Raw genomic sequence first — 17,907 nt, forward strand, 5'->3', positions numbered from 1 at the left:
AGTCTACATTGCATTAGATTTGTAAGTTAAAAAGCTAGAGTTTATCTAAACCTTTTTCTGGGAGTAAAGTGAGGAAGAATTCATTTATTGATAAACTTTAGTCATTTCATATCAGCAATTTTATTTACACAGCAAGAACATACAGGTATCCATTATAAATGTCATAGATCTCCACATTTCAGAACTTCACCCAGTTTAGAGCCAACAAAGGTTTTCTCTTGCCACACCTTTCTTGCCTGTTTTTCTTTGTACAAGGTATGTAGTACTAGAAAGTGCATTACCATAGCATGTCTTTATAGGGAACATTTTTTAATTGGAAATCTGTTTGATATACTGGAGAAAGATGCATTAGAAGGGTTTTTTTTCCCTTTATAAATTCAAAAGGCTAAAACGGTAGTTATCTGTCTAAAGTAAGTAAATCATGGATGGGTATAATTCAAAGCTAATGTTTAAAGATGGCCGAGTGATTTTAAAGTGCACTAACAAACGTTTTGGTACCATGTATTCTAACCAGTTCTGAATATGGGTTTTTTTATGTTTGAGATAAATTGGTGAGCCTGTTATTTTTTTGTAAATGGGTACCTAAAGTTAACAGATATATTCATATTGCCAATAGTCCTTCATAAATATTGTAACTTAAAAAGAAATTTTAATATCTGCTAGATGCCTTAATAGTTATAATGTAATTCATATCAAAAATCACCTGAGGAATTTTAATAAAATGTATGTTCTAAACCTCACTCCCAAGCTCCTGAATGCAAATTAGCTGTCTATAAGCCATTGGGAGTGTATGTGTCAGCATGGTTTTTTTAAAATAAGGCTCCACCAGTATTTTCACACCTCTGTTCTAATTTTGCTGGTGTGAACCAAAAGTAACGATTACCATCTAATACTTACTGATCTAGCACAGTATTTGGTTTTAAGTCCCACCTCCAAGTAAGAGCATGGTGTTAAGTTGCGCAATTTTAAGATATATCTGAATTTTTTTAGAACCTCTAAAAACCAAAAGGAACTGGTCATCACCAAATCTCACTATATAATCATCTAGGTGGTGATTTTAATACAGGAAAATGCAGTTCATGCTTCTCGGTGTAAGGAAGCAGCAGGGACTTTAATGCACTGGGCAGCGTGGGCCCGGAAGTGGAAGGGCTCTGTGGCTACACGTTCCGCACACTCCATCATGGTCATTGTCACAGGTCCTCTGTGATCCAACTTTCTAACACATCCAAGGCGCAGAGATAGAACAAGGACAGGCGTAATACAGTGACTATGAGTAACTTGTCAACCCGCATCTTTCAAAACCAGATCAGCTTATATAATGCATGCAGTACAGTCGTATGAAATGTCGGTGCGTTCTTTCTGAAGGACTATGGCAGCAGGTTTAAGACTACTAACAGATTACACAGGTAAGCTGCTTGTACAATGAGAACATTAGCATTTCTTTTTAAGTTCAAATGAAACTATCACAAGAACGACTTGATGTATTTTATATATAGTGGGAAACTTTAGAAACAGCCATTTATTTGGATTGTGTGATTTCATTCTGTAATACAGAGTACAATTTTCAGTGTATAGCCAGTCTTCATATGAGCAATTCATACCATTGCAATACACAGAAGTTCATAAATAAAATAGGCAGTAATTTTTGAGTCAACAAAGTCTCAGTATTATGTAGTTCTCTTCACCAAAGATGAGTCTCTCTGATTTCAGCAATAATTTGACCTGCTCCTTGTAATGCCTGCATTAAAGAAGATTAAAACAATTATAAATTCACATTTATAATAGCAAAGAACCTGAATTATGTAGGTAATGTCTCTATTATGTGGTTGATTTATACTAACTAGTATCTGTCTGAACTCTAATCAGTTACCAACATCATATGAAAACCATAGTTGTACTCAAGAATCAGAATGCATTTTAAACAGATGTTTAAACAAAGTCACAGGAATACCTTTAGCATATCAGCTGCTTCTTTCCTACGTTGTGCCATGTCCTCAGATTCAGTCAGAAGATCATCCAATAAGGATGATTTATACAGCTGCCCTACTAACTCACTCTGAAGAGTATCTTTCACATGATTAACCAAAAAATGCATTACTGCCTTTGGCACACTGCAAAACAAAACAAGATGATCCATTTGATTTAGAATAAAAACCTAAAATTTTTTAAATGCATGAATTTTCAAAACAGACCAAAATCATCCCACAATCTGATTCACATCATGTACTACTAACCTGTCTTGAATATTCTTTCTGACAATAAGAAAATAGGATTTGATGAGTCGTTCAATAACTTCACAATCTCGCTGCTCGCGGGCAGAAAGTTTGCGTGCAACAGGAACTGGCTAAATGGGATGAGAAAAAATACTACTTTTGTGTCAATTTGAAATGGCAATGTTTGGCATTCAAAATTCATTGAGTTTTTGAGATTTTTAGTTCCTTTTGTCTTTTATAGTGTTTTCCTAGTAATTATCTTATTAGTCCTCAACCAAATTCTCATGGCTTACCACATCCAGCAGATTCACAGCATGGCCTTTTTGTGGACTAGCTGGCATAATTGGAATTGGTTTTGATTTTTCTTCAGCTAGTAACTCTTCAGCTTTTGAAGTTTTCAGCATTCCTCTCCAGTTGCCTGTTGTTGGTTCTTGAACAGCATCTCCAACCCCACCACCTCCAGATAAAACCTAAAAAAAAAACACACACACACCATATGCTCCAAAATCTCTACCAACCATATTAGATCTAACCATAACTAAACAAAGTTCATTTTCTTTGACAGCAATCAAGGCGAACACACATCCAGTATCCAGCTGGAGTATAACAGGTCAGAAAGATGGGGTGGCATGTATGACCTTCTTTAGCATTTGCTAGCTAGCTTTTCCAAGTTTTTCCTTTTTTCCAAACCCTCTTAACACTAGATTGTAGAAAAAAGTATAAGATGCCCTTAAAAACAAGACTGCTTATTAAAGGCACAAGGAAAAACAGAACTACCACTCAGCTTAATTTCTGCAAAGTAACCTAAATACTATTGAACTATGATCTCTCCAAAAGTTCTAAGAACTCAAGTTACTTTCGATTTAGTCAAAATATCGTAAGTTAAAAGTAGAGACTTTTTTAATGAAACAAGAATATACCCATGATTCTTAGTGACTTTAAGCTGTCTAAAATGTGACAAACACACAGGTTCCCTTGATATCTATATCCTTGAGAAAGGATCTGCTGAAAGAAATCTAGTGCTACCATTAATCACAACTGTTTTTCACCTTTATTTCTCAAAGAAAAATGACTAGGAAAATGAGAAAAATAGTCATTCATCAACATTTAAGAGGTCAGATGCTCTTTAAGATCTTAGACTCTAAAATGACAACCAAAATTTATAGGTAGAATTAAAATGGCTTATATAAACAATAGAAAAGTGAGTGTTATGGCAACTGTTTAAAAAGTCAGTTTTCGGTATTATTCTGACCCAAATTTATCTGTTAATTAAGAGGAGCTTTATCTAAATATAGGCAGTATATTTACACATTAATTTTAAAATGTCTGTTAACTATACATGAATGGTATAACAAATAAAATCTTAAGTAAGCAAATTAAGGGTGATGCCATGAGTGAAATAACAAGCAATGACTTAGATGGTTCTCTTAAGGTCTGAGCACAGTGGGCTGAGAGAAGACATTTATCAGGTTTTATTTGAAGTTCACAACCTTAAATCTGGATAATAAAGAAAGGAGTCAAGTGGCAGAATAACCAGATGAATGGTTCTGAAATTTACAGATAATTTCCCCCTAAAAAGGTTATCAGAAATCAACAAGTCTCAAACTCTCGAAGTTCCCATTTGTGTTAATATGCTTAAGCTGTTGAGGCTTATGTTAAGCTACATATATAGGGTGACAAGTGCAAACTGAATGGAAGCATAAGAAGGAAGTATGAGAGGATTACCTATTAGTACTGGACAGATCTCAGAAATATCCAATAGTACAATTTCCATCTCTGGAATCTTAATTCCCAACCAGAATATTAAATTCAAAACTATTCTCAAAGGTAACAGAAAACAGTGGGAAAGCCTATTATTGTTATTATTTAAAACAACATTAAAACTAGAATTGATGCCATCTTAAAGGGGTTAGTTAGATAGAAGCAACATTAAAGACATAACACAGACAAGTTAGATACCACTGTACAGACAGGTTCTTCAATGGTTTTGAAACAGTGTTTCAGTGAGAACCAACATTGCCATTCTGAAGCAAGACTCACATTTTTAGTTTCTCTTCTGCTGTCCTGAATTAACTGTTAAAAGATATGTTAAAACATGCAGTTTAACAAGCAAAATTTCATTATCAATGGCTTGAAAGTCAAAGTGCAGAAAATTTCCTCTTTAACTTCTTTTTCTTTATGCATTTTCTATATTGCAAGCAACAGCATTTTATAAATATACATTGTTATATATAGCCCATATTAATATTCTGTTTTTCAGTGTACTGTTTTCAGATGATAATGTTGAACCAAACAACTAGGCATGCAGGCTTAGACTAAGAATCAGAACAGACCTTGCCATCAGCCTCAGCAGAAGCAGCAGGGGAGGGCTCCTGGGAGGCAGGTGCCAAAGCACTTGGAACTTTAGAAGACTAAAGGCAAAAAATGCAGGGAAAAAAATCAAGGATGCCAAAATGCATTCAGAAACATTCTATAAATGTGAATTTTCCCATCTGTATCAAAATAATAAAGTAACATGAAAAACAAAAGTAATCATGGGACATAAAATTAATGTTTATTCTGCCTTATTTCTTGTACTAATGTCACCTTTGTTAAAGGCTTTTTTCAGATGCATACCTAAGGAAAGTCCAAATCTAAAAATTTCATTTTTAGTTTTGGAACTTGGTAAGACCTTTTCTGGTAAAGAATTCGAGATACTGGATTTTTATACATGCAACTATTGCAGGTATTAGCCTGTTACGTGTATATTGTTGTCTCCCTCTCCAAAAAGCCTTCCTGTTACAAAGTCATTAGTCATTTCAACTAATTTTACAAAGTTGATAGTCTATGTGAATTTCTTTAAAAAAAAAAAAAAAAAAGGCTAGACACTTAAAATCCACCTTTATGCATTAAAAATGTTTAATTTTCAAATTTTATTTTTTCAATTACAGTTTACATTCAGTATTATCTTGTAATAGTTTCAGGTGTATAGAATTGTAAAGTATGAGTTCCCCAATATTTCCAGTACCCACCTGGCACCATACATAGTTTTACAATATTATTAACTATATTCCCTATGCCAGGGGTCCTCAAACTTTTTAAACAGGGGGCCAGTTCACTGTCCCTCAGACCGTTGGAGGGCCGGACTATAGTTTAAAAAAAACTATGAACAAATTCCTATGCACACTGCATATATCTTATTTTGAAGTAAAAAAACAAAACGGCAATAACACCCGCATGTAGCCCGCGGGCCGTAGTTTGAGGACGCCTGCCCTATGCTGTACTCTACATCCCCATGACTATTTTGTGACTACCAATCTGTACCTCTCAGTCCCTTCACCTTTTTACCCAACTCGCAATCCCTATTCCCTCAGGCGGCCATCTACCTGTTCTCTGTAAAAATACCATTATCTTTAAATTGTTCAAAGCCTTTTTTAAACTTTTATACCTATACTCAAAGAATGAAATAGAATGGAATGTTAAAGGGAGGAAAAGAAAAAATTACTCCAAAGAGTAATATTCTGAGGCTTACCAATCCATCTTTGCATAATAGGACTAAGCCTTAAAAATTGTTTTTACCTTATCTCGTGATACAGTTGAAGGCAATTCTCTTGCTAGCCTGTTTCTCCTTTGTTCCTATAAAACACAACCAAGCCAAAAAAAAAAAAAAAAAAGTGATTATCAGAGCACTGAGATATAAGCCTACTAAAAAATGTTCAGCTTAATTGAAAAGTGTGGAATAACTTACAGTATATCCTCTCACTGTTGGAACTCATGCCATAATTACATTTTAAAACAAACAAATCATTTAACCCAATGCTTCTCAATCTTTAATTTTCTGCCCCAACACCTGAGGGACACAATACAATTGTCAGTAACAGTGGCTCCCCTGTACCAGGGATTCTAAAATGAGGGGCCATGGATTGAATCTCATGAAATACAACATTTGTTTTATATGCCTACAACTCCCACACAAAAAACCGTATGTTTTAAAAATATCTGTGGTGAAGGTTATCCTTTAAGAATGGTTCATTTTCTTTACCCTAACCCAGTGGTCAGCAAACTCATTAGTCAACAGAGCCAAATATCAACAGTACAACGATTGAAATTTCTTTTGAGAGCCAAATTTTTTAAACTTAAACTTCTTCTAACTCCACTACTTCAAAATAGACTCGCCCAGGCCGTGGTATTTTGTGGAAGAGCCACACTCAAGGAGCCAAAGAGCCGCATGTAGCTCGCGAGCCACAGTTTGCCGACCACTGCCCTAACCCTTCTCCAGAATATAAATGTAGTGTTGAAAACTGACAGTCCGTTCGGTAACCTGGCTGATTTAACAGATTAACTGTCCACTCTTCTAGTTTGCTAATATCCAAGTAACTCTAGACAAGTAGCTAAAGAAACTCTGTTAAATTCAAATCAATAGGTACTGAATAAACACCTATATGTCAAGCACCATGATAGGTGCAAGACTATGAAAATATACAAGGATGTGGGTATTAATGACTCGCAGGCAGCATCAAATATAACAGGAAAGCATTAGTTAAAACTGTTGCTAAATAGAGAGCATTTCATGAATACTCTCAAACTTGCAAAAAATTTGAAGTTATTAAAGCTTCACAATGATGTTTTGTGGCTAATAAAATTTTCTGACTGAAATTTAACCCATTTCCATTTTTTTCCCCATGGGAGGTGATTAAGTTAACACATTAAAATGTACATTTTGAAGAGGGACACAAAGCAAAAGGCAGGGAAATCCAATGACCAGAAATTCTCATCCTAGTCTGTTACCAAGAAGTTATGACCTTAGCTGGCCTATAGCCCAACAGTCATGGCTTCCTTGCTTTGTTAATAACTGCACAGGTCACCAACGATCTACTCTCATGGGGTTATTGTAAAGATTAAATGAGAATAGTCACATTAATTATTCGGTGCAGAGTCATTAAAACCAGAGATATACTCACTTGTAGAAAAATACTGATCAGAATTAAATCATATCATAAATCACCTTATCTGTAATTACAAAAACTTCCAGACACAATTTTACATGAAGTTGGTTTCAATGCTACAATAACTAAATCCTTATCCTAACCTAGTGTCTACATGCTAATTTTAACTAACTATTATCTAGTCTTCTTTCCCAGTGTTTAACTTAAAGGCCTTACTCATGTACACTTTAGAATTTTCCTGACAACAGGAGTCACTTCAGCTAAGTGGCTAATAAACAGTTCCCTGTACCTGTTAAAGAGAAGTTGCTTGTTTCCTCCAACAGTGCCCAGCAAAATAGGCACTAAAGCAACAGCTGTTACATCTGTGGGTCTCAGGTTCCTCATCTGTTAGTTTAACCAAAGGGTTGAAGTCATAACCCAGGGTCCCCTCCCATTTCCCAAATTCCACATTTATTAAATTCTTTTCATCCATATACATAAGAGGAAATTTGATACAGAAGGAAACTGTGAGGTCCTACTGTATTAAGAAATAGCAGAAAAATTTACTGTTCTTGGATAAAAGTGGCAGAGAAAAATAGCATCAAATCGGTTGCCCATTTGATGCCAGGTTATCCACCAGCCTTGGCTCCATATGAGCTCTTATGTAATTGCTACATTAACCTCAAATGGGAAAAGAAAAAAGACCCATGAAATGCAGCCATCCCAGTGAAAAGAGTACTCTGCTTTTCCAAATTTACTATAATGTAGTAAATCTTGGAATGTTTCTTTCACAGCTTTCAGAGCCAAATGAAGACAGTTTTAAACATTCACTTTGTTTTACACACTTCAACCTGAATAAACTGCAACAACAGTTAATGAAGTGGAGCCAGGCAGTTCTTCAACACTAAATCAATGAAACGCAGATTCTCTGAGTTACAGTTTCATAAGCAGAAAATGAGAATGCCTCCAGGTGGTTTTGAGAATTAATTTAAGAATATAATACCCTTGGCATACTGTTTAGCATATAATTTAGCATATAACAGTCAATAATATGGTACAGGTATATTTTATAGTTACCCCATGCTCAATAACTGAGTTAACGAGATTTTTTTTCCTCAAAAATCATTCGAATTGTATTTACCTCTATATTATTGTTCATTAGCCCACAAGCATCAGCAAAATCTGGATGTTTTGTGTTGATATAAGCCAATTCAATTGCCACTAAGTTATGGACCTAGAAAAAAATAAAATTAGGCTATATACAAAAATATGCCAACTTATTTTAAGAAACTACATATATACAATTTATTAAACAGGTAATTCTAAAAAAATTATAGGAAACTGATGCCTTAATAAATATCTGAGAATCATACCCAAGCTGATAAATCTTATGCGAAATAATAATTTGCTCTATCTTTTGAATTATTTCTATTTCAGCATCTGAGATTGCATTTCTGGAGGAGGGGGCGGGGATGATTAAGGTAGTTAGAAGTATTTTGTTAGGAAAAAAATGTTACCTACCTTATGCAAATCTAAGTTCCAAAGCTTAATGAAGTTTGGTATTAAAACCTCAGATTGTTCACTATTCCAAGTCAAAGTTTTAGGTCAGGTTCAATATTAAGAAAACATTTCATAACCAGATATAAAGATAAGAACTTCATAGTGAAGAATACATTTAAAGACCTGAGGTAATTATTAATTAATCTTAAATTATGAAGCACCTAGTTTAAATATTATAAATTACATGGGGTTCAAAATTCTAGTGGGACAATAATCAAAAAGAAAGGTTGAAAATAATTTAACCTCAGTACTGCAGAGAGATTAAAGTAACTTCATCTGCACTGTCCTGACAAATGTCAGGTATCAGAACAGCACTAAAAGGTGAAAAGGATCTATTCAAATGAAATTCCAATGATTCTGTGACATGAGTGGGTAGTTTGAGATCACCTGGGGGTCATGCTTGCTTGGGGAAAATTAGCAACACTAACATTTTCTATTTCCGAGGATGCTTTTGTCCTCTCAGTGAACCTCCTTCGGGGCTTGCCATCCTCAGCCAAGAGGACCCTAATGCACTTTTAGTAATCAGAAAAGAAAACAAAAAACAAACCCCACTCCAAGGGCAATTTCACATTGTTGTTGTTTGTTTTTCACATGTTTTTCTATGAATTTCAGCATTTCCATTTTAAAGGATAAGCATCAACACACAAAATTAAAGCAAGCAAGCAACCATATTAAAGTTTTAGGTCATCAAACAAGCACACTGTAGAAGTGGACAAATCAGAGTTAAAATAAGAGCTTGCTATAAAGGCTCAGATAAAACTAACTTTCTATTAGATCAGGGTTCAACATAACAACAAAGATATTCATAAACCTCAATAATTCACTTGTCATGAAAACATGTGGCTGCAGACTAACAATTAAAATATGAAGAAAAATACACTTTGTGTCAGAATTATTGAAATTTCCTTTGAAATCAGACTGAAATTCACTTTATTTCCCCCTTCACAATACACTGGGAAACATTACGCCTAATCTCTAATCATAATGCTGTACAAAAACATTTTTGTTAACAGTAACTACAGTGATGATTTGTGAAATAATAGCTCACCATTTCATTTGTGACTGGCAACCGTTTACGAAGAAGACAAGTCACTACTTCAACTATGGCATCATGAAGTTTAGGAAACCGCAACAGCTCCTATAGATGGTAGAAGAAGGAAAAATATAACTGTCTCTTTTGTTTAAAGGGAAATAAAATAATCACTGAAATAATGAATTAGATTTGGAAGCTACATTTAAATATACGATTTCAAACCACTTTAAGAGACGGGAACTGCATATTTTAACTTATAGCCCATCTTAACTATATATTTCCTTCCACCCCTGAAACCGCTATCCTGTCTTTTACTACTGACTCTGAACCTGTTCCATTTCTCAGTCACCTGGGTACTGTAATTGCTACAGTGCTGAATGATCCTTTGCATTTCCTCATGAACCAGCTCCACACAGCGGAGGCTCGGCTCTTCCAGGCGTTTGATCTGCCGCTTGACCAGTAACTCAAATGAAACTTCAGGCACAAACAAAGCTGGACGAGGACCCTAAAAAAATTAAATTTCAAGCTCTTATCGCTACATATCATTTTAGTTCTTCCCAAAGGTTAAAATGAATCACATTTTGGTATTTTTCATGAAATTACATCTAAAATAGCAAAATAAGAAGCTGTACAATATGGGTTAAAAAAAAAAGTTTAACCTCATTTCAAAAAATTCTGAGTTAAACATACTCACAGTAGCATTTCTAATAGCAGTCAATATGTCAATAGTGTTAAGGCCACCTAGTGGGTCAACAGATTCTAAAGTTCTCCCAAAAGTCTCATGGAAAATGTAACAGATTCTAGCACCACCGCATCTGAAAGGCAATGACAATGAACTATATGGTTTCTAGTATTACTAAAAGGGAAAGAAGCTGCAAGTTAGAAGTCTTTCTATAAGCTTTAAGCTTGACTCATCTTCTGAGAAAGTCTCAGAGAAACAATTACATTTAGACCATTGTTATTTCCATGTGTCCTCAACTCCATTGTGAACCAGTTTCTATGTTTTTTTTTATTTCACGAAAGGCACTCTCTCTCTCTCTCCCCCTCTCCCTCTCTCTCTCTCTCTCTCTCTCTCTCTCTCTCTCACACACACACACACACACACACACACACACACACACACGCATGCACGCGCGCGCGCTGTTCTGTCAGGAAACACCAGTTCTGATAACTATTAAACATCTTTTCTCTGCCCTAGTTTTCTTCAACTAGATTATGAGCACTCCTTAAGGAAAAGAAACAGTATATTACTTATTTCTGTTTATTCACAATCCAGAGTAGAGTTCAGCAAACTTTTTCTATAAAGTACCAGATAATAAATATTTTAGGCTTTTCAGGCCATAATTGTCTGTCACACCTACTCAACTCTGCTATTGAGCACAAAAGCAGCTATAGAAATATGTAAACATAAGCAGCTGTGTTCCAATAAAACTTATGCACACTAAAATTTAAATTTCCCTTGATTAAAATTTTTTTTCCAACCATTTAAAAACTCAGAAATCATTTTGAACCACTGGGCTATAGTTCAGCGGTCGCCAACCTTTCGGACATCACGGACCACCAGTGGTCCACGGACCGCCAGCTGGCGACTGCTGCTAGTTTACCTACTCCTGCTTTAAACAAATTAAATCTCTGGGCCTGTGTACGAGGCATGTTGTGTTTCTTATTTTAATGACCAGAACCCCTGGTATTATCTTTTTTTTTTTTTCAAATCCAGTTAAATTCTGCAGATGTCTTTATGTCTCCCCAAATCACCCCTTTCTATTTTCACCATCACTATTCATTATTTCCTTACAGTAGTCCACACAAAAGCCTAACATGCTAAATAAAATAATCCAAACACAGAAGGACAAATGTTATATGATCCCCCTTATATGAAAGATCTAGAATAGGCATATTCAAAGAGGCAAAGTAAATTAGAGGTTATCAGGAGCTGGGGGAGAAAGGAGCAAGGATATATTACTTAAATGGATAACAGTGTTTCTGTTGGGGAGGTGAAGCATTTTGGAAATAGATACTATTTGATGGCTGCATATTATTTTGAATGTAATTAATGGCATTGAAAATGGTTAAAATTATCAGTAATTGGTCTATCTGCCTCCAACCTTTCCCTCTCCACATAATTTTCATAATGACCAGAATTATCCTTCTAAAACAGCCCTCTGACTAAAAATTCTGAAGATATTCAACTTTCCACATTATTATTCTTAGGTACCTTTCAAGTCTGACCTTATGTTATGTGCCATCACTGTAGATGCCATTCTCCAAATATATCCTGGATTATTCTTTACTGTTCCAAAGCCTAAAGCACCCTTCTATCTACTGCCTTCCCAAATTCTATTCAGAGCCCAACCCAAATGCATTCTAAAGGAGGGAGCTCTCTCAATCCCTGAAAGAAATGTAAATGGTCTCTCTTCAGTGTTCTAAAGGCTTGATTAGGTGATTACAAAGGTATTTGCTCTATTAACTACTTACAAAACTCCATGTATATTATATGTACTTTTCTGGGTATGTATTCTATTTAATAAGTATATAAATAAAAATAACTGTTAGACTCCTATTTGTCATCTAATCAAGTCTCATGTTACCTTGACATGCCTTACTCACAAAACTCTTTAAAAGGCTCATTTTAATAATCTTTATTTCCCTCCATATGCCATACATATACTAACTATTCAATAATTAGTTTGTTAAGTACTCTGTTAAATTAAATCACAAAAAAAGGCCAGTGGCATCACACAAAATTACATAAAAGCAGACACACACACACACACACACACACACACACACACACACACACACAAGTACTCTGTTAAATTAAATCACAAAAAAAGGCCAGTGGCATCACACAAAATTACATAAAAGCAGACACACACACACACACACACACACACACACACACACGAATAGATGTATAATTGGTGAATTTCAATATGGCCTATGGTTTGTACCAAAGTCCATTTTCTCATTTTGTTATGTGCTACAGTTATGCAAGATGGCAACACTGGGGGAGATAGGGTGAAGAATGAATAGGACCTCCCTATATATTCACTTACAACTTCCCAGAAGGCTATAATTATTTCAAAACGAAAGTTTTTTTAAAGAGTTTATAGAGATTCTTACATACTGCTAATAGTAAAACAATAAATCGATTAATAGTATGGCAATAATAAGAGACTCTGAGGATGTCATACCCTTTGATCTACTTCTAGGAATTTATCCTAAGGGGATACTTGGATACTTGCCCCAAAGACAGTCAGTCACAACATTGTTTATATTTGTATGTAACTGAAAACAAACTATCAATCGTATGGTTCAACAAATGATTTTTTTAAAAAACATACTGTATAAATCCTAAGATTGATCATACAAACGTATAATATTGACATGTTGATTTAAAGAAACTCCAAAGTAGCATATATAGCATCTGATTTTTAAAGATATATATATATAATACAAGCATATTTATGTTTTATAGATGCACAGAGAAATGTCTAGGTTAATGCCAAAATCAGCAGGGATTATTTCTGGATGATGGGATTAAGAGTAATTTTGTCTTTATGCTTTATTCATTTTTCATATCTACATTTTCTTATTTTTTCATGAACAGTTATGCAGTGCGTATCAAAGAAACAAGTATTTTAAAAGGTAAATTATGAAATATTCTTAAGTGTGTCTTGTAAAAAAGACTGAAATTTTTACTGTGCTTTATTTATATAATTTATAAAGAATTTTCACACACACATCAGATAGAATCCTATCATTTCTACAAAATGATATTCCTGTTTTACAGGTAATAAATCAGTCAAATAATCTCATAATATCTTGTTACTGTAACAGAAGATAAAGTAACCTATCAATCTAACAGCCAAATTGAGAGAGAAATTTCTTACTTACAGCTCTGAAGTTTCAATATATTTTGCAGTTCCTTCAATAGTATTACAATATTCTGTGGCAAATTTGGTAATAAGCTGGAGTAAAGTAGCACTTTTATCATCTACAGGTTCACCATAGCTATTTAGAAGAGACTGATATTGAGCAGCTAAAACATTTATTCTTGTCTTCAACTCTGGTAAGCAATCTCTGATGTGATGCATTAGTAACCTAACAAAGGGTAAAAAGGAGGGATGTTAAAGCAAAATTGTGTATTTTGAAGACCCAAGCAGGTCAAATTTTACAATGCAAATAATGGAGACCTGTCTGGGGTGGCTCAGTTGCTTGGAGCATCATCCCGTACACCAAATGGTAACAAGTTTGATTCCCAGTCAGGACACGTTGTAGTCAGGTTGCGGGTTTAATCCCAGATCAGGGCACATAAGGGAGGCAACCAATCGATGTTTCTCTCTCACATCAATGTTTCTCTCTCTCTCTCTCAAAATCAATAAACATATCCCCTTCAAGTGAGGATTTTAAGAAAAAATATTTTTAAATGCAAATAATGGGGAAACCTGTCAATTTGTCTTGTCAGGAAATGATGCAATCTTAGACTACTATTTAGAAAGGTATTCCAATCCCTCTACTCTCTGGGGGCATTCAGAATTTAAGGTATATAGCTTAAATTATTTTTATGAATAGGACTAAAAGATATGCTAAAGAACAGATTATATGAAAATTATACATTTTAATTCAATTCTTGAAGTCAAAAGTGGAATTGAAGTCATCAGCTATCTAGTTCTATCACCAAAAGTAAACTGTCAAGAATTTCATAATTCAGACACTTCAAAACTCACTTTAGCATTCCTAGACTACATGACTTAATGCCAACCACCCCAATAAAAAGACATCTACATTACAAGAACCTATTGTACAAGAAACAAAAAGTGAAGTTGTACATGCAAAAACATTATGAAAATATAAGAAACTGAAAATGAAAGGTCTCAGACACCTATTGGCAAATGAAAAACATCTCATTTTCCAAGAGGTAAAAAACATTACCTGTTTAAAGTCCTAGCAAGATACTTCGTTCCATTTCTGTTAGCCAGAGATGGATATTTCTTTTGAAGGAAAGCATATTCATCACGGATTGAATCGGTTACACTCTTCTTATTGTTAATATCTAGTTGACTCCTAAGGTTGAAAAATAATAAAACTATTTAGTTGAAGTCAACTGTGGTCCTCTTTGTACCTCAGATGATGGTGATGATATAGCAGCACCAGGCATTGTTCATAATGCCTGACATGGATTGTTTAATTCTCACAATAATTCTGTGTGGTATTATCTACAAAGAAACTGAAGCTCAGGAAGATTAACCAACTTACCAAAGGTCACATATTAAATAGTTCAGCCAAGATTCAAACCATGTGACTTATAAGGAAAGCCTAAATAGTTTAGGCCTCCTCATTACATTTAACTAAAGTCAAAAGCAGTACTCATAAGTTAAAGGGAAAAACAGGTGAAAAAATGTGTCTTAATCAACTGTATATTTTGCCCATGGACAGGCAACTAATTTGAAAAAATAATTGTTAACTTGAACAGCAGTCACCTACAAATACAACAGTGTGATACCACCTGCACAGTGTGATGCCACCTGCTTGCCTGAAGAGAGAAATTGTTGAAAATTAAAAAAGAAAGTTTACTCCGGAGTAGGGGTGACTTAGGACATATGAATAGAAGCAGACTGTAAAGGATCTTAGATATCACTTACTGAAAACATTTTAATTTTAAAAGGTCTGAGACCCAAAGATGTTAGGTGTCATTTAAATCCATGTTATATCTACTCTGTGGACAATATAATTTCAGTGCTTCTGATTTTATAAAGGCTTTGGGCTAAGAGGGATCTTCACTTGCATCTGGCTCTGCTTTCACCGCCATGTGGCTTTGGTATTGAGTTTTCTGATTATAAAATAGACATCAACTCCTACCACAAGCATGTTGTAAGGAAGGGTTCAAAGCGATAGCATTTGCAAATTGATCACAGTAGAGTATCTAAAATATAATTAGACACCCTTTCCACAATTTTTAATACCAGCAATTTGTCATTAGGATACATTTAATAAAATTTCTGTCACATCCTGGCAATTACATAGAATCACTACTGCTAGGGGTTAAACCAATATATTAAAATCCTACCACCTTAAAAATTCCTTCTATATCGGGTACACATTACATAATACATTTTCGTCTTTTATCCAGTGCTCTCTTCATACATAACTGGAGTATTTAAAGCCTAGCTATTAAATTTCCTTCCATTTTGTGGCACTGCTTACTTTGAAACCTTTTGTCTGCAGAAGGCTTTCATGAATCTCTTTTCTCCCTTTAAAGCAATGCATTCTTTAGCAAAAACAAGATTATATTTTAAAAAAAGGAAAAATAGGGATACTGTCACATGTCAGACTGATTTTAAAAATTCAGTTTTGCTCTGAAATGAGAATGCTGCAGTTCTTATCCCATGCTTGATTGCTAACCTGTTAACGACTCCAATTATTCCAAGTTTGACTGGTATAACCCTTCCCATTAATACATCCATGGCATCAGTACCCGCATCCATGAGATCAAGTTTAGTGATTACAGCTAGAGTTCTGCGACCTGGTAAATGCAAAAAAAAGAAAAGAAAAAAAAAGACCCATTAAATAAAGCTTTTAAGAACTAATCAAGAAAATCACCATCTATAATCCCACTGAACATTACCTCTTGTCATCATTTTGATGATGCTTTTCTAATCTTTGCTTACAAATGCTTTTAAATCTAATTTTAATCATCATGTTTAATTTTTTTAATTTCACATTAAAAAATTTCACTCTCAGGGTTAACTTTTTAATAAGCATTTTTAAATTTGTTTAAAATTCACACATTGCTGGTGTACAGTTCTATGAGTTTGCTCTGTTTTGTTTTGTTTTTAATTCTCACCCGAGGATATTTTTCCTTGATTTTTAGAAAGAGTGAAAGAGATGCAAAGATCTATGTGAGAGAAAAACATCGAATGGTTGCCTCCTGCACACTCCCTGAACAGGGCCCAGGCCGGGGAGGAGCCTACAACCCAACCAAGGTTGGTGCGCCCTTGACTGGAATCGAACCCGGGACCCTTCAGTCCACAGGCCGATGCTCTATCCACTTAGCCAAACCGGTTAGGGCCAGTTCTCTGAGTTTTGACAAATGCAAAGAGTTACATCACTGCCACCTCAAGAGACAAACAGTTCCAATACCCCCAAATTTTCCTTGTACTACCCAATCAAACCCATTTTTCATCCTAGTTTTTGCCTTTTCCAGAATGTCATGTAAATGGAATCATATACATAACCTTTTGAATCTGGCTTCTTTCACTTGGCGTAATGCATCTGAGAGTCATCCACGTTGTTGCATATATCAATTGTTCATCACCTTTTATTGATGAATGTACTACATGGATATACTATACTATGGTTTGATTATTCATTCTTCATTTGAGAAATATCTGAGTTGTTTCCAATTTTAGAAAATTACAAACAAAGCTACTATAAATATTTGCAAACAGGTTTTTTATATGAACATGAGTTTTCATTAAACATGGGTAATTACCTAGGAGAGGAACTGCAGATTTCATTATTTATATTTATGGCTCAAGTTCTGTTTAAATTAGAATTAATGCATATAAAATGCTTAACAGTTTACTATAAATAAAACTTAAATCTCTTGGGATAATTTTATCTTTTAATCTGAACTGAATATTAATTACTCATATAGTAAATAAGTTCCTTAAAAACCTGAAATAATGAAAAGTCTAATAACCCTGTTTATGGGAATTTTAATTGATAGTCTTAGCACTAACATTTCTTATCCAATTTTTATTTGAAATTCTTCTTCAGAGAAGGAAAAAAAGAAACATGGCAGAGCCCATTGATCCTCCAAATACTCAAGTAAAAAAAAAGTCTCTTGTATGAAGCAAACCATATACAGTATTTATTAGCAGTAATAATAACTACATTCTTGCAAGCTGGCATTTTATATATACTAAGCAATGCGCACTAAAGCATTAGTGAAGTAGCATACACTGACCCCCATTATAAACTAAGCCTTGGGGATACGAATGCTTCATAAAAAAATTTACCTTTATTTTTAAGAATCCCCTCTTCCTTGAGCACATCTAAATGTTTTGTACCACTGAAGAATGGAGATATCTTAATTATCTACTAAAATATAATAATCTACAACAACTATCTACTATGAGAGTTAATTATTCTTAGAAGTCAGCTATTCAAAAACCCAAGTCATTTTATTTAC

At 34.5% G+C, this 17,907-nt stretch overlaps 1 protein-coding gene across 9 annotated transcripts in view; it reads right to left on the minus strand.

Annotated features, from left to right (window-relative positions):
• Positions 1-1,493: 1,493 nt before the first annotated feature.
• Positions 1,494-17,907, minus strand: part of DNM1L (dynamin 1 like) — a 47,956-nt gene continuing 31,542 nt past the window's right edge. For 3 of the 9 annotated variants that reach the window (XM_008140541.3, XM_008140539.3, XM_054719172.1), the window contains 14 exons: positions 16,116-16,236; positions 14,646-14,777; positions 13,608-13,814; positions 10,405-10,525; positions 10,060-10,215; positions 9,726-9,815; positions 8,259-8,351; positions 5,772-5,828; positions 4,547-4,624; positions 4,254-4,286; positions 2,507-2,683; positions 2,235-2,344; positions 1,952-2,111; positions 1,494-1,738 (listed from right to left, as the gene is read on the minus strand). In XM_008140541.3, the coding sequence (XP_008138763.1) occupies positions 1,682-1,738; positions 1,952-2,111; positions 2,235-2,344; positions 2,507-2,683; positions 4,254-4,286; positions 4,547-4,624; positions 5,772-5,828; positions 8,259-8,351; positions 9,726-9,815; positions 10,060-10,215; positions 10,405-10,525; positions 13,608-13,814; positions 14,646-14,777; positions 16,116-16,236 (1,592 nt within the window). In that variant the 3' untranslated portion in view covers positions 1,494-1,681. The remainder of the gene's footprint in view (positions 1,739-1,951; positions 2,112-2,234; positions 2,345-2,506; positions 2,684-4,253; positions 4,287-4,546; positions 4,625-5,771; positions 5,829-8,258; positions 8,352-9,725; positions 9,816-10,059; positions 10,216-10,404; positions 10,526-13,607; positions 13,815-14,645; positions 14,778-16,115; positions 16,237-17,907) is intronic. The other 6 variants (XM_008140544.3, XM_028144148.2, XM_008140542.3 and 3 more) reach the window with 3 other exon arrangements.

Source organism: Eptesicus fuscus, chromosome 7, assembly GCF_027574615.1.
Source record: "Eptesicus fuscus isolate TK198812 chromosome 7, DD_ASM_mEF_20220401, whole genome shotgun sequence".
Classification (NCBI taxonomy): domain Eukaryota; kingdom Metazoa; phylum Chordata; class Mammalia; order Chiroptera; family Vespertilionidae; genus Eptesicus; species Eptesicus fuscus.